This window comes from Diplotaxodon limnothrissa, linkage group LG12 (genome assembly GCF_057381915.1).
Source record: "Diplotaxodon limnothrissa isolate DT_005_m linkage group LG12, D_limnothrissa_male_GT1.1, whole genome shotgun sequence".
Lineage (NCBI taxonomy): Eukaryota > Metazoa > Chordata > Actinopteri > Cichliformes > Cichlidae > Diplotaxodon > Diplotaxodon limnothrissa.
The window spans coordinates 6,723,762-6,749,985 of NC_140607.1; the positions used below are offsets into that span (position 1 = coordinate 6,723,762).

Below are 26,224 nucleotides of genomic sequence, written 5' to 3' on the forward strand. Positions count from 1 at the left end.
AAATATGCTGATAGCTACTGATCGCGCTCTGCTGAACGCTGGTTTGGTGTTAAAACAGCAGGGACAAGAATGGGAAGACGAAGCTGGGCGAGCACGCGAGGTCTCGCGACGAGCTGCTGTGAACGCTTTGATCGAAGCCAAAGGGATGACGCATAAACAGTTTGTTGCTTGTCGGTGCAGTCTGTAAGCCAGTAAACAGAAGGTACTAAACATTCCACTTTTTGTCGTTTTCTTTTTAAATGTGCAGAATACCTCTGAACAGTAACGACTTTCTGTTTGAACTAGTAGCTGACGCTGACGTGTGATGTTTGCTCATGGTCTTAATTTATTTTATATTAGAATGTATAAGTGAGTGTTGCAAGGTTACCATGTATCAGTCATTAAAGGTTGAGTTTGACTTAAAATCACATTTTTTTTGTCTCTGTTTCTTTCTCTGCTTAAATTTTCTTCCTCCTTCCCATACAACCTTGAGGTAAGGATACCTCAAAAGTATGATTGCAAAAGCATTTACATGCTGGATGATGGAACTGAATTCAAAGTCAGCCAAATACCTAAGACAGCCACTGCTATTAATTTAAAAGCTAATGCACACGATCTGTTTAAATGCTGCTGCTGCTTCTTTCAGCTGCTACCTTTGGAGGTCGCCACAGCAGATCATCTGGCTCCATCTCACCCTGTCCCTAGCATCTTCTTCTGTCACACCAGTCCTCTGCATGTACTTCTTAACTAAATCCACAAATCTTCTTTGTGGTCTTCCTCTTTTCCTAGATAACCCTATCTCCAAGATCCTTTGCCCAGTATATCTATCGCTATCCATCTTCGGCACATGCCAAAACCATTTCAGCCTTGAGAGATGGTCCCTACTCTCACTATAGACCACCATGTGAACCATGTCATAGTCCACAGAGGCTCCTGCCTGACCTCCTACCTGTCAATGACCACTGCAAACAAGAAGGGTCTTAGAGTCGATCCCTGTAATCCCACCCCCATCTGTAACCCATCTGTTGCTCCTAGTGCACACATCACCACTCTCTCACTATCTTCGTATCCATCCTGCACCACTCTGGCATTCTTATGTACCACTCCTGACTCCTTCATGCAGTACTACAGTTGCCATCTTACTTATACCCTCATGGTTTGTCTCTTCAGTTTTTTTCTCTCTGAGGTTACTACAGCTCTGCACTTCACATGTGTCATTAAATACTATTCATTTTTTTAAAAAGAAGAAGAAGAAGAATGAACAACAGCTTTTATTCATTACTAGCTGGTCTTGGATGTTTTGGTTAACATCATAAAGGCTATGCCACCAAACAAGAAAACTATCCTCCAGGTTGGTAGAGGGCGCTCTTCTTCCTGTACGTGACCGGAAACTTGCATACGAAGCTCAAGAAAAAAAAAGAGACCGGTTTGGAGTAGCATTTAGTAGCATCCACCAGCGACATACAAATAACTTCCAGCTGATTTGTATTACATTTATTTTCCATTTTTTGTGAGTCTAGTATCTTATCTGTTCGGAGAATGGGTAGGAGCAGGAGTCGAACTCCTCCAAGACGAGGTAAGAAACTGAAGTAGCTAGCTGTTTTTCTGTTAACGTCGTCTCTTCGCCAACACGCCGAGAAGTAAATGTGCTTTATGAAATCGCGTTTTTCTGCCTGATAAAGATAATAACCTATACCTCAAAGGGACTAGAAGCAAAACTGATATTTTAATTGTAACTGTGTGCATCGACTGGGTTGTCGTATTAACAAAAGGTTCTAGATGTGTGGAGAACTCGCAGTAGCTTCGATACGATTCCCGAGCTGCGTTCACGTACTGTGCATAAAATGGGGGATAAACAAAAACACTCTCCAGGGGTCCACGGGAGGAGAAGACGCCATCCTAACCAGCAGTGCATTTTTGGGTCTGATGTAGGGTTTTTGTTTTTTGTTTGGTTGGGGTTTTTTTGGAATAAAAAAACTGCATGTTAAAAATATATATTTCTGCGTGATTTATCAGGATAATTAACGTGTGTTTTGCAAAGATACAGCTTTGATTCAAAGATACAGAAAATCTGCTGGACAAATTACAGTTTAATTTCCCGAGATTTTTGTATGATCAGTTTGGGAAATCCAATACACGGTCCTCTATTTTTAGAGGTTAAAAATTGATGCATGAAGCGGATATAATATCTCATAGCCTCTCACTGTCATTTCAATTTTTGCTAAATAGTTAATGCAACATTTTTTTTATTAAACCCTATAAATTAAAGGTGAAAGTCTATGCTATGGTCACGTCTGGTGGGTTCCTAAATGGTACAGTACTTTTGACTATAAATGGCAAATGAACTGGTACTAATTTAGCACCTTGTACTCGGTTTGCTTTTTACTACAACCAAGGTAAGTAGCAAGAAATTGTGTGCTGATTATGGTTGGCCCAATTTCAGACATGATACCAGTACCTATGAAAATACATAATACTCCATCCTACAGAAGTAATAGCAAAACAGTTATTTCTAAAAAAAAGTTGTTAAATTTCAACCAGTTTTTCCCAATTATATGTGAGATTTAGACGTTTTATTTTATATGGTATGGCAGAAATCCAACACAGTACAGAAGAAAATAGCCGACGTTTGGATTTTTAAGACTGCTACAGTATATAGATGCCAGTCTGCTGTTCAAGACGCTTCAGTTAATGCCATGATGTCATTTCGTCCTCCAGAAAGAAGACGTTCCCGCTCAACTTCTAGAGAGCGTGAGCGAAGACGAAGGGAGCGGGATCGCTCTCGAGATCGGGAACGGGACCGTCGCAGGAGTCGCTCACGGTCTCCTCACAGGAGACGCTCAAGGTGAATTTTTGTTTGTTGGTGTATTTGTTTTTGTGTTTAGAGAAACTTTGTTTTCAAGACTAATATTTCCACCTCATTTACTATTTTAGAGACCTTACCCATGCAGAGCTGTGATAGATTTTGGTCACAATGAGTATTGTTAGTATATACTGAATAAACGGCAGTTTCCAGTTTACTATCACAGAGAAGTGTTGTTTCAGATGAGTAGTGGTGCACTTGTGATTTTCTTTGCCCTTTGTTAACAAACTTTTTGTCGAGATTCTTTTAAACAATACAAGAGCACCACAAAGTGCCTTATTTGCTCTGATTAGATGTGATAACCCATCCTGCAGCCATCACTGTGCTCCTTTTGCAGGTCTCCCCGACGTCATCGATCCTCCTCCCTCTCTCCTTCGAGACAAAAGGAGAGACGAGATGATGAGCGCAAAGACTCAAAGGAAAAGACGGCAAAGCCCATTCAGATCTCAGGTATCAGACATTATTTATACACTTGCACATTAAGCAGGAATCTTAGTTTTTCAGGCATTTTGTAGTAACAGAGACTAAATTCAATGTTTTTTTTCTATTTTTTAAATAGCGGAGGACATGCAGGGCAAAACGGAGGAGGAGATTGAGATGATGAAGCTTATGGGATTTGGGAACTTTGATACCAGCAAGGTGAGAGTTGTTCTATGTGTTATGCAGCCACAAGGGGGTGCAGTTTATTTCTAATAAAGTTCACTACACACACACACACACAGTATGTTTGCATTTATTTCAGTGGATTGAAATGGAACTTCCAAAAGCACATTGGCACTGATGAAATTGATTAGAGCAGCTGCTGTAAAAAGCAGGTTGTCCTTGTTTAAATAAAGGGGACATTTTTCACATTTTTCCCTTGACTCTTTCTATTTAGGGGAATACTGTTGTTTTTGAGTTATGGTTCTTTTTTCCCCCCTGCTTATCTGTCAAATTGGAGCGTGCACGCTCCAATTTGCATAACTATTTTCAAATCCCTATTATATTTTCGTTTTTGCTGCAGGTTGTAAAAACTAGTGTATCTCAAAAATGAAATTATAAAGACACTCAAAATAAATTTCCTGTGGCTGGGAACTATTTTGTGAAACTTTGCATTTACAGTTTTGGGGGATGTACCTCTGAAGTTTCTGTAACTAGAAAAATTTGTAAAAAAAAAAAACAATTTTCAGTTTCTTTTTTAGTTTATTGCACATTTTTGGTATTTATGTAGTTACTATGGACATATTGCATTCGTATGATTTAAATTTAGGATATAATGATTTTATTGATGTATAGCAACTGGAAATGCTCCAAAAATGGCACTACAGCATGTAATAATGTAAAGATAAGCTCAGGCGGACTTGGTTCTATGGTGGGCTTAAAACGGTTAAAAATTGACATAATTGACACATACTGAAATGTTTGTACATGAATCTACATTCATGTACAAATTAGGGCTGCCACAAACGATTATTTTGATAGTCGACTAGTCACCGATTATTTTTGCGATTAGTCGACTAATCAGATCATCATCCATTAGACGTAAAACTACAGCTTATTGCACCAGCAGCATCTGCTCTTATATAACTATCATTAGCTTACAGCTTTAAGTATTTAAGGTCTGTGCTAACTAAAAATAAAGACAAGATGATAGTTTATTAAATTTTAATGAAATTTGCAGATTGTTTCGGTGAAGTTTAATAAACTCCTTGCTATCTAAAATATAACAGGACACTGGAGTATATTCTGGAGCATCTCACACTTCTGATAATCAGCTGTCTGCTTGACGTTTATTCAGCTGTGTAAAAACTATAACTTTAATCTCAGCCAAACCGATTTACTCAGGAACAAATAAAATACTAAAAAAAAAAAAGCCAAACAATAACATTTTAAGTTATCTAAGTGACTCATATATATTTAACCTGAGTAGCGAAAGACGGCGGTGGGTTTGAAAACCATTTGCGGGGAGTCCGGTGTTCTCACGGCGCTAGTGAGCCTAGCCCCCGGCTCGCTAACGAGCTAGTGGGTAACAGATGTCTCCGAAAACGTCGGAGCGCTTTTGAAAATATGTGGTGTCCTGATAAACTGAGCAGATATTTGAGGTTTACACAGCTACATTCTCGCCTGAAAATATGTTAAACGTTTATTTTGTGACCCAGAAAGAATAATAAGAGTAATATTAAAACTAACCAGCTGCCGCCATTGTTGGAAACTGCGCTGGGCCGCGCTATGAATTCTGGGACACAGCTGCTTCTTCTTCTTCTTCTTCTTCTTCGGGGTTTAACGGTAGCTGACATCCTTGTACATGCAATGCTGCCATCTTCTGTTTCAGTCCGTTATTACACTCTTAAATCCTGCCACTTATTCCTGCGTCTTTTGTGATCGTACAAAGTTTCAAACGACGCGTCGACTATTAAATCAGTCGTCGACGATTTTGATAGTCGACGTAATCGTGACTAGTCGACAAATCGTGGCAGCCCTAGTACAAATAGAGCAGCTTTCACATGACAGCAAGCCCCCCATGGCTAATGTAAGTTTGCAGTACTGTGCAAGAGTCTTGAGCCGCTCTCATTTATTTTGCTTCTATAACGAGCAGTGTTATAACCCTAACCCTTTAGGGACTTTTGTTGCTAATAGCCTGTCACAGTATCTAAAAGTAATATTCTTTTGAAGTAGGAACAAATCCAGCAATGACCTGGCACAGGGAAGCATCTGACCCTTCGGGTGGTCATCTGTTCACTGAAGCCTCATCAAAAATAGTGTTAGTGGAAAGGTGAAACCATTCTTAAGGAAGAATAAAAGGAGAAAAGGCTGAAGTGTTCCAAATTACACAAGAACTGAACTGAAAATCGGTGGTAACAAGTCTTAGACATGATAAATCAAAATGTGAGTTTCTTGGTTCAGTTTTTCATAATATGTATGCAGGAGGTTAAGATAGAGGTACAACACTGAGTGTCTGCAGCAATCTAAAACAGAGGGTGGAGGCTTTTTTGTGGTTTGGGGCTGCACTTCAAGCAGTGCTGTTCAGTATGAACACAGAAAAGTACCATCATTTTAATCAACCATGTAATAGCATCTGGGAAGCATGTGACTGGCAAGGGCTTCATTGTTTAGCATGACCCAGTCACACTGCCAAAGCACACCCGGTTAGATAGCCGAGCATCAACATTATTGAAGCAATGTGGGATCATCTTGACAGAAAACAGAATAACAGGCACATTAAAAATAAAGATTCAATCAAATCAAATTGTTAGCTATAAGAATAGATTAACATTCTAAATGGTATGAAACCTGTCTATTATGAAAATGATCAAAAGGGGAAAATAAGTGGATAGACTTAAAGTAATCACTAAATAAAGAGTAGCAGTTACAAGAAGTGGATGAATAGTTGCAATTATAAGCTAATAGTTGTGGTTGGGCAAACTGTTTATCCAATAAGAGTTGGTAAGCTTAATATAATCACAAAGAGCAAACAGTGGGTTGAAAAGGGTCACTTCAAAACTCAGTCCATTGAACACTAGCAGTGTTATTGTTGATAAAGAGGTTCCTCTGGCAGGCCACTGGGTTTGTGTCCTATTAACAAAACTGTTTTCCACTGATCAAAATCCTTCAGTTCCGTGAAATGCATATTTAGAGAATTCCAACTGCTATCATGAGCTTGACCCAATTCAGCTTCATCTGTACACTGTCATGTTTAGCTAAGAATGTTTTTTAAAAGTTTGTTTCGTGATATGTCATGCAGTAACATTGTTTTTACACAGGGGAAGAAGACTGATGGCTCAAGTAACGCGTATGCCGTCAATGTGACCATGAAGAGAAAATACAGGTAGGTCATTGAACAGAAACAAGCATTTGTAGTTGTTTGGTTGTGCCGTGTCTGTACAGTGCAGCACGTCTCTTTGGATATTTCATAAGCTTTCCTTTGTTAGTGACAGATCCTTTTTAAAATTTCTTTTGGAGCCCCAGCTGTTAGTCGTGTTGCTGAGTTACGTCAATTTTTCTGCCCCCCTCTTCACAGTGTGCACTCTCAGCATCTATCACTGTTAAAGTAGCCAATCACCTCCGCAGGTGTTTCTATGCAGAGATGCCAACGCTCCCATTGGTGCTCGATGATGTAATCTGTGTGTGTTGGGAGGGAAACAGTGATATAATGTTTTCTTATATATTTATTTTACAGGCAGTACATGAACAGAAAGGGTGGATTTAACAGGCCGCTGGACTTCATTGCTTGAAAGTATCATCAACTCCAATGTTCCCCAATAAGTTTACCTGTGTGTACCCTCCCTTCCCCCCACCCTTATGAAAATAGATGGCATGTTCAATATCTTACGTGTTTTGTGTGATTTAACAGTCGTGTATATACCTTTTTATAAGCAAATGCATACATGTAAATAGAAGTACCTGCAAGATGTACTCACAGCTGGGTGAGACTGAGCTTAATATTGCTGACATGGATGATTTATTTGAAATAAAAGCATTAAAAAAAACATGCTTTCTGTCCTGATTATGAAAATTAATTTATTAAAATGCTTATGCACTGATTAAATATCCATCCGCTAGGTTGTGCAGGAACACGGTTTCTTTTGAAATAATGGCTAAATATGACATTATTCATTGTCCCTTTTAAGGATTGAATAGGATCAGATTGGTTATTCCTGTGAATGCTTGCGTTTCTTTCTAGTTTAAATATAGCATAATCTCATTTGGTGTTCTCTGAGAAATGTATCCTATAGGATTGTTTCAAATCCAGGTTTAAATTCAGTCCTACGTAAAGGCTGCTAAGAAACCTTTCCTGGGGTGGTATTTGTTCAAGTCCAGGGTTTATCGTGCTCTAAAATAATGATCCCTCTCATTTTGAAGCAAGCGTTTAAATGTTTCATACTAGATTGGATCAGCTGTGCTGTCTGACAGAACCGACCCACCAAAATAACCAATCCCTGTACTTGTCCTTACCCCAACTACCAATCATAACCGAGCATCCCTCCGGCAGATCCAATCTAGCGCCGAGCCTTTTAAAGCCATTATGGATCAGAAAGCAACAAGCGGGCGCATGCGTGCAGATAGTTTGTGACGGAGAAGAAAGAGACCAATGATAAGAGGTCATGTGAATTGGACCAATCATGTATCACAAAATTTATTAAATGACACAACGGGAGCCAATCGCTGCCATACACCGAGAAACAGCATGGCAGAGAGGCGTGTTGATTGTCAAAAGCGGGCGTTGTCAGATAGGCTCGTGCCCACTAGGGCCAATAGCTGTCAAGTTCATAGAAAAAAACAACCAATTACTGTGTAGGAGTGTATAGCGCAGAAACTGTCTCCATTGTGGCTGTACACAGTGTGTTTCAGCCGATGTTAATTAGAACCAAAATGGCTGCTTAAGGTCCACAGTTGAAGTAAGCGCTGAACCCTCTCTGCAATTGACGGTTTTAACGCCGAATAGGAGCTTGAGAGGTTATACTCAGTATCCAATCACATTGCAGCACCCAGAATCTTTGTACAGTACAGTAGAGAGCTGGTGTCCAGATCAACAAGCCACTATTTTGGAAGCTGTTTGACAAACAGTCACTCTTCTTCAGTTGATGTCAGTCGCTATCTGCGTTTCCAGCGAGACGTATCGCGCGTTAAACCGGCGCAAAACTAACCAGCCATAGCTCTGAACCGATAAGGTTGGATGACATCGTCGGCTGAACTTTAAAACAGCTAGCTCTTTTATATATATATATATATATAATTTTCACAAGGCAAGTGTCTAGCAACTGTACATGCTAACGTTCTTTTTTCACTGGCCGAAGCTTTTCCAAATACAACCGAGATAGCAAGAACTTTCCATATTTAATTTGACAGCTTAACATTGGCGCTAACGTTAGCCAGCCTTTTTTTCACCAAATAGAGCAATTCGGGGATTATTTTTGTATGTCACACAGCCTTTCGTTTTGTTTTTGTCAACAAGCCGTCTTTTCTCGAAGAGCCAACTATAAAGCTGACGATATTTAGCTGGCATTTTGACTTAAAAGGGAACAAAGTAACCTTAGCTCCTGAAGAAGTGTTATTAGTGTCAGCCCTTACTAGCCAGCTAACACCATATCCTTAATTTAACAACCACAGAGGAAGTTTGGCTTTTCGAACTGACTGGTGCTGCATTCAAGGCCTTTAACAGTGAAGGACCAACTCTGTAACGCGCTCTCTCTGGCTCTTTAAAAATAATAACTGACAGAACAGCGAGCTACCCAAGTGTGAAAAAGAAGCAGGACCCTGAAGCAGCCTGTGTACAGCCACGGAATTCCTTTTAGGATTGTTAAATTATCAGTGTTATTGTTTAAAATGGCGGCGATCGGAATGGTGCAGATGTTGATCGAAGCAGCCGAGTACCTTGATCGCAGGGAACGAGGTAAAGTATCATTGTATTCTTTTCTACTCTTTTCTTATTCACTCTGTGCAATGTAACATTAACACCCCTCCCCCTCCGAATCACTCGGATTTAAGCACACGTCGTTTGATGCGTTCCTAAATCCTGTTGCTTCCCATTATTATTCTTATTACATCAAACAATCAGGCCATGAAATAAATTCATAAATGTCGAATTTCACGCATCGATTCAGCAGGCTGCATCACCTGCCCCAAACAGGTGCTAATAAATATGTGATTACAGGCGCATAATGCATACGTGTAAAGACAAACGGGCATTTGCATTCGCGATAATGAAAGAATGAATGCATATGTGGCAGATGTGCAGGGAGACATTGTTTTCGTGGACGCCCCTCCTTTCCTTCTGTTGTGGTTTGCTAGTGGGGTTTATTCCAGTTCAAGATGACATCATTGTCCATCCCGAGGAAGGGGGAAAGGGCTAAAAGATACTACTTGAGACCCATTCCCCGCATGCCTGCTAAAAAGCATAAGACATTGCTGCGGGATGCCAAAAGCTAAAGCTGAAATGTGACACATTGTGCAGTCTCTCCTTCTGTTCACTGTGGGTATATTTTCCATTGCAGGATTTCAGGACATGTGACCACTATGTTGTTTACTTGCTTGCAGAAGCTGAACATGGCTATGCCTCCATGCCGCCATTCATCAGCAGCCGGGAGAGGGAAAGTTTGAAAAGGAAAAGCAAAAGCAAGAAAAACACAAGTAGCAGGTAAAGGCAAAACTGTACATGCCTGATTGGTTTCCTGCTCTGCAACAAGTCGCCCATCACATCCCCACTTCAGGGGTCCCCCGCACCCCCCCCCCCCCCCCCCCCCCCCTTCTCTTCCCCTCCTCACTTCTTGGAGGATTAAGCCATTCTTCATCACACTAGTGTTTGTGTTTCAAGTCAAAATCCTTATTTGGTGCTTGTGATGTGAGGCTTGCTTTTTCATTTTTTAAATTTTTTTTTATGCATTTCTGTACTGTGCTTCCAGGTGGACACGCTAACTGCCCAAATTTAAAATGGCAGGAAGTGCAGTGAGTTCAGAGATAGCAGCCTCATCCCTATTTGCATAATTTGTTATATTCACAGCAACGCTGTTGAAACAGCGACTTTGTGCTCTTGGCCAAACATGGTCACAATCAAACATCCAAAGCTTTGAAAAGGGTTATGACTGCGAGACACTACCTTGTTGTTTTGACATCAAATAGTGACCGGGTCAGACACACTGTTACAAACACCAATCTAACTGCAAAGAAAAGACAGACAGGCTAGGCCAATTTTATAATCAAAATAACATGTTAATGCCTTTTACGTAATATATCTGCAAAAAAAATTGTATTTGTATGTATCTGATCATGTATTTTGCTGAGAGCTTATCCGTAGAAGCTTTCGGATTGTTACAGAAAATAAGTCAGCTCTCTGATCTTCCACTGTAAGCTATAGATACGGTTAGCGTCTGATCACCATATCTGCATTTCAGTCATTCCTGCACACTTTATGATGTTGATGAAGAATAGAACATAGGATTATGAATTATCTATTATCTTTTTTATCACTGACTGCCACAGTGAGAGCACAGCTGATGTCAGCTAATGTTTTAACTGTTAGAATTACCGCCTGCCTGTTGCATCTTTGTTTCTTCAACCAACACAAAATACCACAATACTTATAATAGTATTTTTCACGTATGTGTTTTACGTGTTCAGTTTTTAGTATACCTAATATAGTGAAAATATCAGCATTTATTTTCTTATTTTCTCATAGAATAACACTATCTGCAGTCAGTTTACTAATGGACAGTGTTCTTATCATGAATGTTTAGTCATTGGTAACCAGGTGACCCTTACTGCCTCATGTTGGTTTACCAGCTAGCTTTCAAGTTATGTTGCAGTTTTAGTGAACCCCATGCTTCCCCAGAGAGGATCTCTCCCAGGGTTGGACAGGCTCCAACTCCACCGTGTACAGCGAGTGACTACAGTTGTCCCTCTACCCTGAAGTTTCACTTGGAGATGGAAGACCTCTCTAAGCAGAATCTGCAGCACATAGAGAACTGGTTCAGCTCACTGACGCTGCATAGAAGAGCAAGAGCTAGTCTCACTAGCTGCATACTGAGTCGGTGGAGGTTGAGTTGGTACAAAGGATTAAAGACTTACTGGAGTAGCAGCTGATTGCATTGTTTAGTTATTTATTTGATTCGAAATATTTGCAGAGAAGAAAATTCTGATAAACAGTATTATATAATAAATAACCTATTATATGAGGTTGCCATGGGGTGCCTGTGCCATGCACCCCATGGCACAGGGTGCATGCGTACATGTTCAATCCATAGCTTGTATGAAAAAGATTTACTGTACGTAGGCTGAGTTAACATTTACATGATGTGCAGACTATGCCTTATCTGTCAGTGAAGTATTGATGGAAAAGCATCTACCAATGGTGGTAAAGGATTGTGTTGACTGACATATGACAGGGTGGCACATGTGCAAGAGGATAACCTATGCAACCAGAACCTGAAATATCTGCTGGTGTCCACCCATCAGCTCACCTTATATGTGGACAGGGCTTTAGAAGCGCTCCATAATCTGTCAACAGCACTGACATGCTGTATGCATAGGCCACTTTAGGTGTTGCTACCAAGTAATATTTTGTAATTCAGAGTCTAATGGCTAATTCATATATAACACTGCAGAAAAGGTCCTCTGATGTCACACGTATGTGTGAGTCTGTTAGGTTAAGATTACGTTTAGTCTTCCCCATGTGTTCTTTAAAGTATATGAGTGACAGATACAAACGTCATCCTGGCTTAAAGTCAATGACCCCACAGTAAGGAAAAGTGGGTCAGTCAAGGTGATGCAGAAGACATTTAAGTGAGTCCGGTGGTGGTGAGTCCGGGCTGCGCTTGTCTTCTAAGTGGACACTAGTCAATTTAGAGTCTCTAACCTGAATTCCGTAAATCAATGGTATGAGGACAGATTTGTGTTGCCTCCGCAATCCGTAGATCAATTTGCACTCTGCGATTGGACTCCAGTTTGCTGTCATGATCCTGTGTAGGAAGTTATCTCCTGTGTGTACAAACTTTACCAAAGAAAAGGCAGGTTTAAACTACTGCAGGTGATTGTTTCAACAGAGAGGATGAAGTAAATTAAAGGCTGTTGGAAACTGATCTTTGAGATAAAACAGTGACATCTAGGCACCTGCTTCTGTCCTTCAGTAAACACAAAACTGACATATTGTTGATCCCAACCTTTATGTGCCTTCTTTTCATTCAAACATTTTAAAAAAGCAGCAGATCAAAGAAGCAACTGATGAGAGCACCACCAGCTGTTTGCACAGATCCAGTAATTAATATAAATATTTTAAAGTGCTTGATGGTTCATATTGCATGAAGCTGCAATAAAAAGTTCCGATGCTACAGTTACAGAAGAGTTTCATAATACCTCTAAAAATATTTCAGAGACATGCTTTGTTGGTGAAACTGGTGTATCAGGTGTATTGCCATGAGGGTACACTGTTCATCCATTGTTCATCCGTCAGTGCAGAAAATATATGCTGGGGTGCATAATCTGCTTTGTGTAAGACTCATCTGATGTAGGATTGTAGGTATATTTTCTGGACTATCAACACTCTTTTCTACTCCTGTATTTGTATGGTTTTTGTAGCAGTTACATCTGCCTCTGATTTGATAGAAATCTAGACATTTTCCTGTTATTCCTGATCACTGGTATACTTAAAAAAAAAAAAAAAAACATTGTGCGGTTTTCTGTAAGTGGCTGACGTAACTAAAAGTAAACAATAAAAGAGGGAAAACTAAATGTGCAATGGAGGAAATGAATTTGGAAGAAGTTGAGGTGCATCTTGTGACTCATAAAGCTGACCAGCCTGACTCTGGATGGTTAATCTAATAACTTTGTGGCCAAGAATTCAAGTGTAGTCAAAAGAAAACAGTTTAGCCAACTTATAGAAACCAGCATCATGTCTGAAATATACATTTCCTGTCTTATCTATACAGTTATGATGTTCATACTAAATATGGTCAAAGGTTTAAATAATGACATCTGAGTATGTCCCAGTAATCCCAGAAAGCCAATTACTCAGGCTTCAGACAGTTTTTTTCTACTCTGGGATCTTTATCATGTCAGAGAGTGTATGCAGCTCTGGTTGTGAGCATAGAAGCTTCACCAATCTGCTGATCAGTCAATGTCTTTATGAGGGACAGTTAATCGGAGGAAAGCTTAGTTCAGAAAATTGTGGTGTTAAAGGAGAAGAGCTAAAAACGGCTTGTTTCACAGTTAATGAAGTGATGGAGCTGCACTAAGGCCTGCTATAAGATAAATATGAATTTAGGACATTTTTTTTATATTCACAGCTGTGTATGATGTCAATGAGAGTGTTAATGTTTGTCTCTGACACAATCAAGTTTGATTGTGATCTCAGAAGCCCCACCCATTTCCTCTGCAAACCTTCTCTTCATGTGGGGCAATCACAAGAAAGTTGTGGGGTAGGGGAGCTAAAGCAGCTTCTTTCGCGTGGATTGTGAACTGAACGGCGGCACAAAGGCCCATTAGGAGAGATATGTGACCATTATTTTGAACTGTAAATTATGCAAAGCTCCTCTGGTCTAGAAATAAATATATGAAGCTGAAAATATACAGCATTGGTCCTCTTTATTAAAGGAAACAACTGCTTATTCATTACATCGAGCAGTATATCAGTTGATTTCGACAAAAGTGACTGGGACAAATTTGGAGTGTGCTACCATTTCTGCTGTGATTTCAAAAACACAGGGTGTAGAGTATTGAAAAGACGTGCTTCTAACTCAGATCATGTCCTAGCATGTGTAGACTTACTTGGTTTGTTGCTATTTCTGGTAAAAAAAAAACCAAAACAACCAAAAAACAACTTTTCGTTCACCAGCCTTTCCTTTTTCCATTTCCAGTTCTGAAGCATTTTTTTTCAGCTATTACTCATTGCTATTTAAGGGCAGCAGAATCACACGGCATTAATAAGGGTATCTCTGCAACGATGATTTGATGTAGTCGGATCTGACATTGTCTCTTGGTGATTAACAGTACAGAATACCCTGGGTTGATCTCTGCTGGAAAAGATCAAATCAATTAATTGGTGTTATTTGATCAGTTTTATGTTGTTTCCCCCGAAGCGTAGATGTGTGAGTAGTAGTAGTGGGGGAGGGGACTCGCCATGTTTCTGGCGTGGACGTGTGCATGTGTGTCAGTAGTAAGGAGTCCACCCTCCCCCTCATTTCTCTCTCTGTCTCCCTCTCGCATTTCTCTCTCCTCACCTCCTCCATCCTTCTGTGTCTTTCCTGCTCTGCTCTCACTTTTGGCCGTCAGTGGAGAACAGCAGCGCCTCCATTACAGACAAGGAGAAAGAGTCCTCCCCCTCCTCACTCACAAACACACACATTCATACAATACGCAACTACAGTGCACTGTGGAAATTACACGAGGAGCTTGCCATAATCATTCTGCAGTCAACTGGTGCCTTTCGGTGGTCATCACGCCGTGTTGTTCAGGCTGATGCAGCTGAAAGAAAAGTGCGCTGGTGAATCGTTTGGCAGCAACTCTGTGATCCAGTATTTAACCTTCTGAGGACCTCTGAGGTGACAGTAGCTCATTTAGTGAGACTTGTTTGTTGTGTGTTTTCTCTATTTTTGGTCAGTGATTTCCTCTCCAAAAACAAATGTTGAGGTTGACCCACAAGCCAGTCTGTCACAAGGCTCTGTATAGTTCTGTGACAAAAAAGTACTTTCCCAAGATTCAGAAGCTTGTAGAACCACCTTTAAGCAATACCTCGAAGTAGCTGTCTCCTTATGACTTTATCTGTCTCTCACATCATTGTTGAGGAATTTTGACCTACTCGTCTTGACAGCATTGGTTCAGTTCATTGGGTTTGCAGGTATTTTTGATGCACTTCTCACTTAAGATTGCACCACAGCATTTCAGTAAGGTTGAGATCTGAACTTTGACACTGCAGAATCTTAATTATTTTCTTTTTAGTCGTTCTGTTTGAGCCAAGCTTTATCTGTCAGACAGATGGCCTCACATTATAATTCACAATACTTTATTATACAGAGAAATTCATGGTTGACTGAGTGATTGTAAGGTGTCCAAATCCTGTGCCTGCAACATAAGTCCAAGTCAGCACCCCTCTATAAGTTAATATGTGGTCTTTGGGCTGGCACTGTGTAGTATAGCCAAACATCTCCAATTTGGTCTCATCTGTCTAAAGGACATTGTTTCAAAATTGTTTGGGTTTGTTCAGGTGCAACTTTGGGACCCTAAACTGTGCTCCTATGTTCTTTTAGGGGAGAGAAGAGACTTTCTCCTGTCAGTCTTTCCAAATCAACCATATGTTCATTCTTTTTTGAACTGTACTGTTATGAACTTTAATATTTAACATACTAACTGAGGCCAGTAGTTTCTCTGAGCACTGCACAGAGGGAATTTGCTGGGCCATCTACTCTTCGAAAGATTGTGGCCCTGTGTTAACACACACCTGAGTGCTCCAGCCCAGCAAACTGCAAAAACCTCAGCTTTTATAGAGGTGCTCACACTTGGAGATGATCAGTTAAACAAATGCATTTAATTAGCAGCACCTGGCTGCTGTTTAAGATCTTAGTTCCTATGCAAGCAGAAAATGTGTGTATTTAGTTTTCTCCTGTGGAAACCTTCTTTTTCATATGACTGTACTTTAAGTAACTAGAACAGTGATGGAGTTGGAAATTAGCATAGCATGTCATCTTAAATATTGCTTCTGCATTGTGGTGGCATAGGTGTGTTTGGTAAAGTAGCAGAGAGCTATGAGGTGTCTCAGAGCCTGAAATCTAGCCTCAGTGAGTGGGATCACTTCCCTGCCAGCTCTGTTATGTCACTAGCGGCTGTCTGCCCCATACAGGAATGTACACTGGCTAGAGGGGGCCAAGTGACAGAGAGAACACCCAAAGCGAGTGGCAGAAAGACAGCCACACACATGCTGCAGTGACACGCTGCGACACAGTGAAAATATGGTCAACCCCGAGCTTTAAACCCAGGTTTGGCCCAGCAACTGAGATTACACACGAGGGGGCACCTTTGAGGTTGTGTTTGTGTGTATGTGTGTAGGCAGGACAGTGCATTAGTTTGCAGAGCTGGAAAAATGCAGAGGCTATTTTGGGATTCAGCATGGGGGTGGATGGTGGGGTTCAGGTGGAGGTTGAGTAGCGTTCAAGAATGTAGAGGGGATCTTCTTCTCTGCTCGTGACCTGCTCTCCTGTTTATCCTTTCTCTCACAGGTCAGACACATTTCTACCAAACCCTACACTTGACCCCATTTCTGTGTGTGTGTGTACGTGTGTGTGTTACAGATAGAGAGATGTTTTAATACTGCAATGACAGAGTCATGCTGGCCGCGAGCACACCTCTATCTCTCATTTTACCTTCACTGTGTTCCCCCCACCCCCACTCTGCTCAGGCTTGCATGTACAATGGATAATCAGGCAATATGAAGGGACAGAGTCCCATCTACTCCTGTTTCTGGTTACTGTTACTATGTTTACCGTCGGGCCTCCTCATCACGTATCTGTGTACGAGTGTGGTCCTTAAAAAAAGCTTCCACCATGAAACAGGCCTCAGGCATAAGAACACCCAGGCTTTTCTTCATTTTTTTTCTGTCTTTTTTTCCCTCTTTGAATCTTATTTTGTAAGCAGCTCCGGCTGTTCACAGACTCCCACACAACCCTTTCTCTCGTGCTCCCTCCTCTGCCTGGATTGCGGTGCATGTGGAGAAGGGGAAGCCTTAGCTTTTTTCATTTTAATCAGTGGCTTTTTTATTATGTCTGATTTTTCATATGTGTTTTGTTTTATCTCTGCAGGTCTACACACAACGAAATGGAAAAGAACAGGTAAAAAAAAAGAAATCAAATCTCTCTGTGTGTTTGTGTTCTTCAATCCATGAAAATATCAATTCACGCCACCCCATGCCCTCCCACACTGAGGAAGTCTTTAAATTAGTTCAGTGCCAGTTCAGGTCCTGTAACCTGTAACATAATCTGAAACCTTTTTGAAAGAAGGTACATTTTTTAAAGTTCCAGATCTAAGGTGAATGCTCTCAGAGTGACTATCAGGATTTTAAAATTGTAGTAGGCGAATCTCTGGTGATGTGGTGTGACGTGTTCGTTGGTCCTCTTTTATGAGCCTGCTTACATGCATGAGTGGGCGATCAAAAGAAAAGCAGCGCGTATGTAGACAGGTGAAGCTGGACCTCAACTTTTTATCAGGTGAATTATTGAGCGCGATTCAGTGGAATCCTCGGGTTTATCGGTGAAGCCGCACAGCAGACCCGTGAGAAGCAGGATCCCTTCTGCATATGGATGGGCCCGACGTAGGTCAGATGCACATTAAACAGGCTCACATCACGCGCCTTTCTGGTGGATTAAGAAACCTACAGTTACGAACTAAGGCTGACGGCTCGCCTGTTGCATGAATGCACAAATTGCAGAGAAACTAGTTGAGCTAGATTACAGTCCTGAATAAACCTTAACTTTTCTCTTTTGGCGCGTTGCCATCGTGAAACAAAAGCACAAGTTTTATTTGTGTACTGCCCTGTTAGCTTATGTAAGAGGTAAGCTGTATAACCCGTGATAAGCAGAAGGGAGACGTGGCATATCTAGACATGGTGGACGTGTTGTTTTTTGTAAACTCGTAACTAATCAAGTTTGAATTTAGGTGATAAGGGGGTAATGAGAATAAAATGAGCTTTATGGTGTAGTTAAGTAATTTCTTTTGAGGGGGGTGGAAGTTATGATGAACAAAAGGAACTAAGGAGAGAATCGTTTCATGCTTGAACAGAGCCACTGTTTTGTCACGGTGCCCTCCTGACGCTGATGAGATGAACGACGGGGTCACGGTTGTATCAGGTGGCTCACTGTGCTCTCTGGCTCCTGAGAGCAGCCGATCTAGTTTCAGTGCTGCACAACTTGGTTGTCTTGACAACATTTTGGAGAGCATTCATTCATGATAATTTGGTTATGTAATGGAAATAAATGTAAAAGTTATCAGAGGAGATGGTTTACTAGCAAAAGGGTGGAGGTGAAAACATTGAACGGTTAGAGTTAGGTACTGTTGAAACTGTCATGACGCTCGTTAATCAATTCTGCTTCCTGAATTTGCTGATTTTCTTTTAGCTTATGTGAACATAAACTGTCCCAACAATTGATAAAAGCCATTTTTGGATGATTGTAAAGTCCTCAGTTTACATATGTAAAGCAATAGGAGTCATATTTTGATACAGTCTCTGTCACTCTCTGAGCTAGATGATCCAAACCAGCCGCTCAGTGGACAGGCTGAGCCCTCTGTATGTGTTTGTGGACACACCTCATACCCTGCAGTAAAACACAATTATGACCACTAGAGAACCTACTTAGTTAGTTTCTCCCACCACTAACGTGATGATGGAAAGCCATCAGTGGCGAGTAGTAAATTAGTCACAGCAGCCCACTGCTAGGAAAGCCTCAGGAGTGCAATGAGACCCAACCTCCCTTCCATCAGTATTGGCTTGGTTAAATTACTCACTGTTAGAGGTCAGAGGGCAAGAGCCCTGAAAGCGAGGTGATTTACTGCTAATCAGGCAAAGTGCACCAGCTGACCTAGTTGGGAGAAACCATTTTGGGTCAAAGGGGTGACGACAGCTGCAACTGCTTTGAGTATAACAAACTGAGGCGGCGCATTCACCTCATTTTGGACCAGACACATGCATTCAGGTCAGTCGTATGCAAGTGTGAAACAAGGCCAGAGAAATGTAGGCTGTGGCCTGAGGCTGCAGCTCCACATTTACTGTATAGTTACCTATTGACACAGTGAACCAGAATAACCTGTCACTGGAATAGCTGTGTGTTAGGACCACGCCGTAGTGTTTCTCTGAATCGCCATGTGACTCGTGCTGTTTGAGTCTGCTCTCTGTCAGTGTTTAACAAACATTGGCCAGCCCTTATTATGTCAGAACAACACAGGCCGGACCATTTCCATGTTATGTAATGACAGTCTGCATGTCCTTTGGACTGAGTCAGCTGAGAAGCAGGCACTTGGCTTCAGCTGTTTTGTATGTGCGTGCAAAAGCTCTGCTCGCCGATTGTGTGTTTATCTTTTTAAAGGGCAAGGGGTTGAGAATATATTTGTGCGCTTCCACTGCCCAGAGTCAAATCAGCCTCGTAGCTCTCCATGCGCACCATTTGAATAAACTCTTTCCGGCAGTGACGCTCACGTTAGGATTATTTGCAGCAGACAATAAGTGAGCGGCTCAGCCGGCCAGCCCTTCAGCTGCACAGTCAAAAAAAAAGAATAAAAAGAAAGAAAGAAAACAATTTTTACACTCATTCTCAGGAAGAGTCTGACGTACACACGCCCACTCGCTCAGGCAAACACAAGCGCACAGACACGTACACACTGTGACGAGGCTGGAGCTGGAGGTGTGTGTTGTGTAACAGCGGGGTCAAGTGGTCACCAACACCCACCAGACCTTAGAAATTGCCAAGGCTGCCAGCATAGAGGGGCTGAGGGGCATACAGGTGGAAACAGAGGCTGTGAACTGTGTATAGGTGTGTGTGACTGGGGTATAAAGGGCAAGTGACATCAATCATCAGTTGCAGTTCTGAATATATGGTGCAGATGGCTTTCTGGTTTTCTTCTTGTTTAAGAGGACCGTTGGCGCACATCCTGTCGAGCTCTATTATGTAATAGTTAACACACTGCTGACTTCCTGAAACATACAGGGCGCCTCTTTCCGTTTGCTCCTACCTTTATACTCTTTGATCCCAAAGGTTGCATTAAAGAGGAGAAAGTGTTTAGTGGCTCCAGTCTGACAAATACTTGCAGTAATGACACCTGGTTGATGAGGCCTGAAGAGTACAAAGGCAGTTCACTGCAGCTTGTTCCTCATATTTGCTTTGATGCTAGGAACTTATCGGCTGGTATTGCTTCAGCACACGCAAATCTCCTCTTTGAACTAACTCAATTTGTGTGAAGTGGACAAAAAATTCCACCCTGACTATGACAGTTACTGTCACAACAAGGAAGTATTCCCACTCTATTTAATGCTTTAACTTCCTGCTGAAACAGAAAGGATCCACTGCTGCTTGTAATCACCTGCAACAAGTAGAGACAAGACATACCACAGATGAGGGAAAAAAAAAAAAGAGTCCTGTCCTCACAGCAGTCTGGCGCAGAAATGCTAATTGGTCCTAATTATCTGGCCATGTCACTGTGCAGTAGTCATGGATACATATTACATCACTTTAGGATTTGGTTTGTTGTGTTTTTTAAGACTGCCGTTAAACTTGTCTAAATGTGAGCATTCAGAATATGCGTGCTACCAATGAAGTAAAAGTATACCTGGATAGAAAAACTCAATGGAACTCCATCAGTCATGGATTGGCCAGTACTTCAATAATAAGTCCAACATTGTTAAAGCAGTGTGGGATTGTGTTGGCAGAGAACAAGAGGCAGCCAACATCCAAAGAGCTTTGAATGTCATTCAGGAAGCCTGGAGAACTATTCCTGAAGAGTACTTGAAGAAAGACAGGAAGCCGTGCCTAAGGCAGTTCAGGCTGTGTAGAGGAATAAAGGAAGGTGTATTGGCTTTCAGACTCATTAGAATTGTCCAACACTGATTTTGCCTAATATACTGTATTTCCATGTGTGTTTGCACGTTTGCATAAGTCATTTCACCTATTTCCCATGTTCCTAGAAAAGTCTAATGACACAAGACTGATTCGAGGCTTGTCAGAGTAAAAGATGGCAAAAAACGCTGCCGTTATAATTCACCTGTTCATTTGTCAGTATTTGGAGAAATGTAAACACAGTCCTTTCAGGGCTCTTAGTATGAAGACAAAATCTCCCCTGGATGTATTTTAAGAGGTTGCTTGTTTCCCCTCAGTGAAAAATCTGAGGTCCTTGAAGCCCAATCATCCAAGTGAATTTTAAGTAAAAGGTCAATTTCAATACAAGAGTAGAACTTCTTGTAGAGAGAAAAAAACAGGATAGTTTAAGATATTTGCATTCAGCTTTTCAAAGCTCAGGTAAAGACTAGTTTTTATCAGGGATTTTCAGATTTCAGTGGCCTACCTTCTTGTTTTGTTTTTGCTTTTTGTTTTTCTGTACATTTAATAGCATCTTCCACCTTCATTTTTATCTTTCCTCTTCAGACGGGCACATCTACGACTGTGTTTGGAGCGCTTGAAATCCCTCGTTCCCTTGGGACCAGATGCTAACAGGCACACCACCCTCAGCCTGCTGATGAAGGCCAAAGATCACATCAAGGTGCGTGGATGTGCGCATGCACCACTCACCTAATCGGTGTGAAGAGGGCAATTTGTTGACCGCTGCGGTTGCTGAGTGTGTTAGTAATTGCGTGTTTCAGTAGCTGATAAGCTGCTGTGGACACGTACACAGGAGCAGATTAGGAGCTGTTCATGAAGCGCGCCGTTTTCTCTCCTTCTTCCTTGCAGAGGTTGGAGGAGGGCGAGAGGAAAGCTCAGCACACTTTGGAGCAGCTACAACGGGAGCGGAGACACCTGAGGAGGCGTCTAGAGCAGCTGGGAGTGGAGAGGACCCGCATGGACAGCACCGGCTCCACTCAGTCCTCTGATAAGTCCGACTCTGACCAGGGTGAGGCTGCACACAGGCAGAGCTGTGGCCAGCTCAGACGACTTTGTTACCACCACATGCTTTTATTCATGTCACTCTTCACATGTTTCATGTCTGGAACCTCCGGGCAAATATTCAGATGGTTTAACATCTTCTCTCAAAGCACATGAAAAAAATATGGAGGTGAACCGTTGTGCAGGAAGTTCAGAATAGGCATCATTTTATTGTTCTTGTGTCAGGTATTGTCTTCATCATCATCACTAAACACAATCTTCCACAGTGCAAAGTAAAGCGTCTTAGTAAATACACTGCTTATAAAAACACACTCATCAGATCTTAATGTGAAAAAAACATTCTGGATATCTATACTGATGTGGACGAGGTAAAGTGTTAGGAATGAAAGGATGCTACATTTCTTGATACAAACAAAAGTGATCAACCTACAGAGCGCTCAATTTAATAATACCCCAAAAATCCAAGTGAAAAAAAATTATGCATCAAACGCCTCCGTTCTGACAAATGTCATTGCAGCAACTCCAAATGATACTCAGCAGTTTATACTGAGTGCCATTTATGTGGCATTCATTGTTGTTTAGTCATATGGTTAATGTCCTCCCTCCAAAGCAAATGATGTAAAAGAGGAAAGAAGAAACATGGAGAAGTAATAGTTTGTGGATCATATGCATGCTTGATGATATCAGGGCATGCTTCTAATGAGACAACAGATGATGTCCTGTACATTTCCTCCCAGGTCTGGACCAGGACGTCCCTGATCTCCTGCTCTCATCTGTAAAAACACACAGGGCGACAGTGGTGGACATGCCAAATCTGCTACTCTATGGCAAATGCCAATCAGCTCCACAGTGCTGTGTAGTTAGCACCAGGCCCAGTGGGAAACCTCAGTCCGCGCTCAATGAAGTCTGATTGTTTGGTCAGACACATTCACTCCAGCGGCCTGTTTGGAAGTCATTTGTAGCTCTGACAGTGCTCCTAGCACAAATGAGCACTGTCAGTGTTCACTTTTTCTTTTCTTTTTTTGTCTATTTGGACCGGGTTACAGGGACATGACATCAAACAACCTGAATGCATTAAGTCACTCAATAAAAGAGCAAAATCAAAAACCTTTAAATGGTTAAAATGAAAACAGATCTGTGCATGTGTCACCCTTATGCTGTGTAGCTTTGTCCCTGTTGTTTAAAGGGGATTTTAAATACAGGAAAAAAGAGCTTTTGCAGGATGTGCAGAGCAGGGAGTTACCAGCTGCTGCTGCTGCTGCTGGCTGTACAGGTTCCACCATTAACTCGCACTAGTTGTTTAATTAGTGTTACTAGTAATAATAACATCCTCTCTATAAGCGGAGAAACTTGAGTAGATGAATAATATGACATAGTTGTCATTCAGCTCTTTAATGGTGTCGTGTTTGTGTTCTTGTTGTTCAAACAGAGGACCTGGATGTGGACGTGGAGGGGATGGACTACCTGCTGGGTGACTTGGAGTGGAGCACCAGCAGCGTGAGCGACTCAGGGGACGAGCGAGGCAGCCTGCGCAGCAGCTGTAGCGATGAGGGCTACTCCAGCGCCAGCCTGCAGCACGTGCAGGACACTCAGGAGAAGGCTAAGCAGCTGGGCTGCAGCCTATAAACAGCACTCGTCACTGACCCAGCACCCACCTCTTTCCCTCAGCCCCCTCACCACTTCTTGGTCCCGCTCCGACCTCACCTCCCCTTCCTGCCCTTCTTCCTCCCTCTTTACCAGGACTGACCAAGTCTGAGGCCCCTCCTCCAGCTGGGCCTCCGCGGACTTCCTGTCTGCACACCGACTTCCATTCAGACTGCAACACCTCCAAGACATCCAGCCCATCATCAGCGGTCAGTCTTTAGGGTGTCCCCCGCTCTGCTCCGCACCGATAATACGAGCGGGACGTCAAAGACACTCCACCCCCCCCAACCACCCCTACCCCCATCCGACAAAAAAAACACAAAAACAGAACACAACTTTCAGCCAGAGAATGTTACCACACAATGTCCCACTGCCTCTTTTTCTATGCCTCAAGAGCCATGGGAAGCACTTATGAGATTTCACCCATACTTCACACACATAACATCAACTCGCACGTACACACACATACACACACAGACCGCTCCATCTCTCCCAAAGGTGTGATGCTGACATGGTGCGGGGCTTTTTTTGTTTATTTTTTTGCTTTTGCGTCCCGCTCACCGGTCGACCGTATGTGCATGGTACTTTGCACTTAAAATAGCTTTTTTTGTAAACAAAACTATCACCTTTTTCAAACACTGTCCCTTAGCAAAGCCCCACCCAACCCTCCCGCTGCAGCCATGGCAGCAATGCCACCAGATGAACTGAGTGTTTGAAAAACATGTCAGTCGGCAGACTTTGTGGACACTAAACTAGAGCGCGCGTGTGTGTGTGTGTGTGTGTGTGAGTGATGTTAAACTGTCGACAGCAATACGTCCCTCAGTACTCGGGCTTTGGCAGGCAGGCTCGCAACTGCCCTGTAATCTTTTGTCCACGCCTGCCCTTTAGAGCAAAAAGTAACAGAAAAACCGACAAAAAAGAAAAAAACAAACAAAAAAAATTGTGCAGCATGAGATTGTGACTGGGGAGGGTTTTCAGGGGTGGGTTTGATTGTTTTTATGCCGCTCTCTGATGACGGGGCATTTATTTTATTTTTTTCAAACATCATCCCTTTCTTATGTGTGCTTGTCATGGATATTATGAACACCAGCCACTGGGCCCAATACTGGTACGCTCTGGCGGGTGTTGGTACGTTTTTGTACACTACTTCTTCACTGCCCCATTCACCAGGTATTAAACAGGAAGGGAATCTACTGAGAGCACATTCCACTTATGTAAAGAAGACAGGCAGGTGAGGCTGAGAGCATTATTTCATTACTTGTTGTTGTTTTGGTTTGCGAGTGGATGTTCCTACCAGTTATTTATGAAGAGAGTCCAGTTTGAGATGAAGTGAATCACTCGGAAATACAAATGGTCGGCTTTGACTTTTCAACGGGAGCGCGCGCACACACACACACACACACACACACACACACACACACACACACACACACACACACACAGGATCTCTCTTTCTCTCTGCTCACAGCTAAACTAAATCAGTTTTCTCTCCCTCGCCTTGCCTTCATAGCTATTTATTGTTTTAGCAGAAATATATACCTTTTAATGTAAATAGTTTACAGAAAGAAGTGTCTATCAGCAGATGTATTTATTAGATAAATCTATAGATGAATATACAAAAACAATCTATTTAATTAGTTATAGCTTATGTTCTTCTTGTGAGGTTTGAGAGTTTCCTATATGTAGTTTGTTTGCACAGCCTAGTCAATCCATAAAATATTGAGAAATGTCTCTTTGTGCCTCGAGGCTTTAGTGTCTGTCTGAATTCAGCACGGTGCTCCTAGGAAGTGATTTCTTTGTGGCTGATTCTGATTTTTCTTTTAGCCATTTTCGAAGCCCATAAGAGAAGGATAATGGGACAAAAAAACTGAAGAACTTAAAAAAGAAAATGATTAGAAAGTAGAAAAAGTGAGAGGAGCAGGTGTCCGGGTCAAGCGCAGTGGCGCTGCCGGTTCACCTCCCAACACCCCTTTCCCTCCCCCACGCCCGTGCCTCAGACAAAATGGCTCTTGAGCCTTGTGAGATTTTTTTTCTTCTTCTTTTTCTTTTTACCCCACCTCTTCCTCCTCCTCCTCCTCCTCTTCGCGTGTGGTTCCCAGTCATCACGGGCAGGGACAGGAGCGCAGATCTGTTGTCGTTTCTTCTGAATGTACGCGTTATCAACCCCTGCAGTCGTAGCAGCACGGTGCCAAAAGAAGCTCCCTGCGTGTTGTGCATGCGCCACTTGCAGATCTCAGTTTAAAGCATGATGATGGTACGCCAAAAAACACAAAAACACAAAAAAAAGGAGGAAAAAAAAGGAAAGCAGAAAAATAGATATGAGATTGTTTAGTCGTTGAGTGTCGAACGCTGCTTATTTTTGTCCAAACGGAGAGGGACTGTGCAGCCACGCTAACCAGGTGGGGGTTGGGGGGGGTGGGGGTGTTGAAAAGTAGGTGTGAGTGGGCAGGTGTGTTCACTGTAATGCCATCTGTCGGTGCATACGTGTGTGTACAGTATGTGAGCGTGTGTGTGTGTGAGTTTACTGCATTATTGTCTTCAGAGATGTATTTTTTTGGTAGTAGAGGGTGGGTGATTTTAAAAACATTGTAAATCCATGTTTCTGTTTATTTGTTTTATTTGAAGAAGAGCATTAATGTCTTTCTGTGGTAGCCACCATTTTTTTTTCTCTCCTCCCCATCCATCGTCTCATTTCTGT

The 26,224-nt window shown here is 42.0% G+C and overlaps 2 protein-coding genes across 2 annotated transcripts; both read left to right on the forward strand.

Annotated features, from left to right (window-relative positions):
• Window positions 1-1,376: 1,376 nt before the first annotated feature.
• On the forward strand, window positions 1,377-7,265 carry snrnp27 (small nuclear ribonucleoprotein 27 (U4/U6.U5)). The gene is made up of 6 exons (XM_085367855.1): window positions 1,377-1,555; window positions 2,698-2,824; window positions 3,180-3,292; window positions 3,402-3,481; window positions 6,583-6,647; window positions 6,999-7,265. Exons 1-6 carry the CDS (start codon window positions 1,519-1,521, stop codon window positions 7,051-7,053), a joined length of 477 nt encoding a protein of 158 aa, XP_085223981.1. The 5' UTR covers window positions 1,377-1,518; the 3' UTR covers window positions 7,054-7,265.
• Window positions 7,266-8,347: 1,082 nt separating this feature from the next.
• On the forward strand, window positions 8,348-24,515 carry mxd1 (MAX dimerization protein 1). Its single transcript, XM_085367065.1, has 6 exons — window positions 8,348-9,212; window positions 9,857-9,956; window positions 17,101-17,130; window positions 21,427-21,541; window positions 21,730-21,889; window positions 23,312-24,515. The coding sequence occupies exons 1-6, from the start codon at window positions 9,146-9,148 to the stop codon at window positions 23,506-23,508; spliced, it is 669 nt and encodes a 222-aa protein (XP_085223191.1). The 5' UTR covers window positions 8,348-9,145; the 3' UTR covers window positions 23,509-24,515.
• The last annotated feature ends 1,709 nt before the right edge of the window (window positions 24,516-26,224 follow it).

Bases quoted from the DNA above. Each gene is read 5' to 3' on its own strand.
- mxd1 (XM_085367065.1), top strand. From the start codon at position 9,146: ATGGCGGCGATCGGAATGGTGCAGATGTTGATCGAAGCAGCCGAGTAC. The intron at 17,131-21,426 runs GTAAAAAAAAAG...TTTCCTCTTCAG, and splicing joins AACGAAATGGAAAAGAACAG to ACGGGCACATCTACGACTGT. The intron at 21,542-21,729 runs GTGCGTGGATGT...TCTTCCTTGCAG, and splicing joins AGGCCAAAGATCACATCAAG to AGGTTGGAGGAGGGCGAGAG.
- snrnp27 (XM_085367855.1), top strand. From the start codon at position 1,519: ATGGGTAGGAGCAGGAGTCGAACTCCTCCAAGACGAG. The intron at 1,556-2,697 runs GTAAGAAACTGA...TTCGTCCTCCAG, and splicing joins TCGAACTCCTCCAAGACGAG to AAAGAAGACGTTCCCGCTCA. The intron at 3,482-6,582 runs GTGAGAGTTGTT...GTTTTTACACAG, and splicing joins GGAACTTTGATACCAGCAAG to GGGAAGAAGACTGATGGCTC.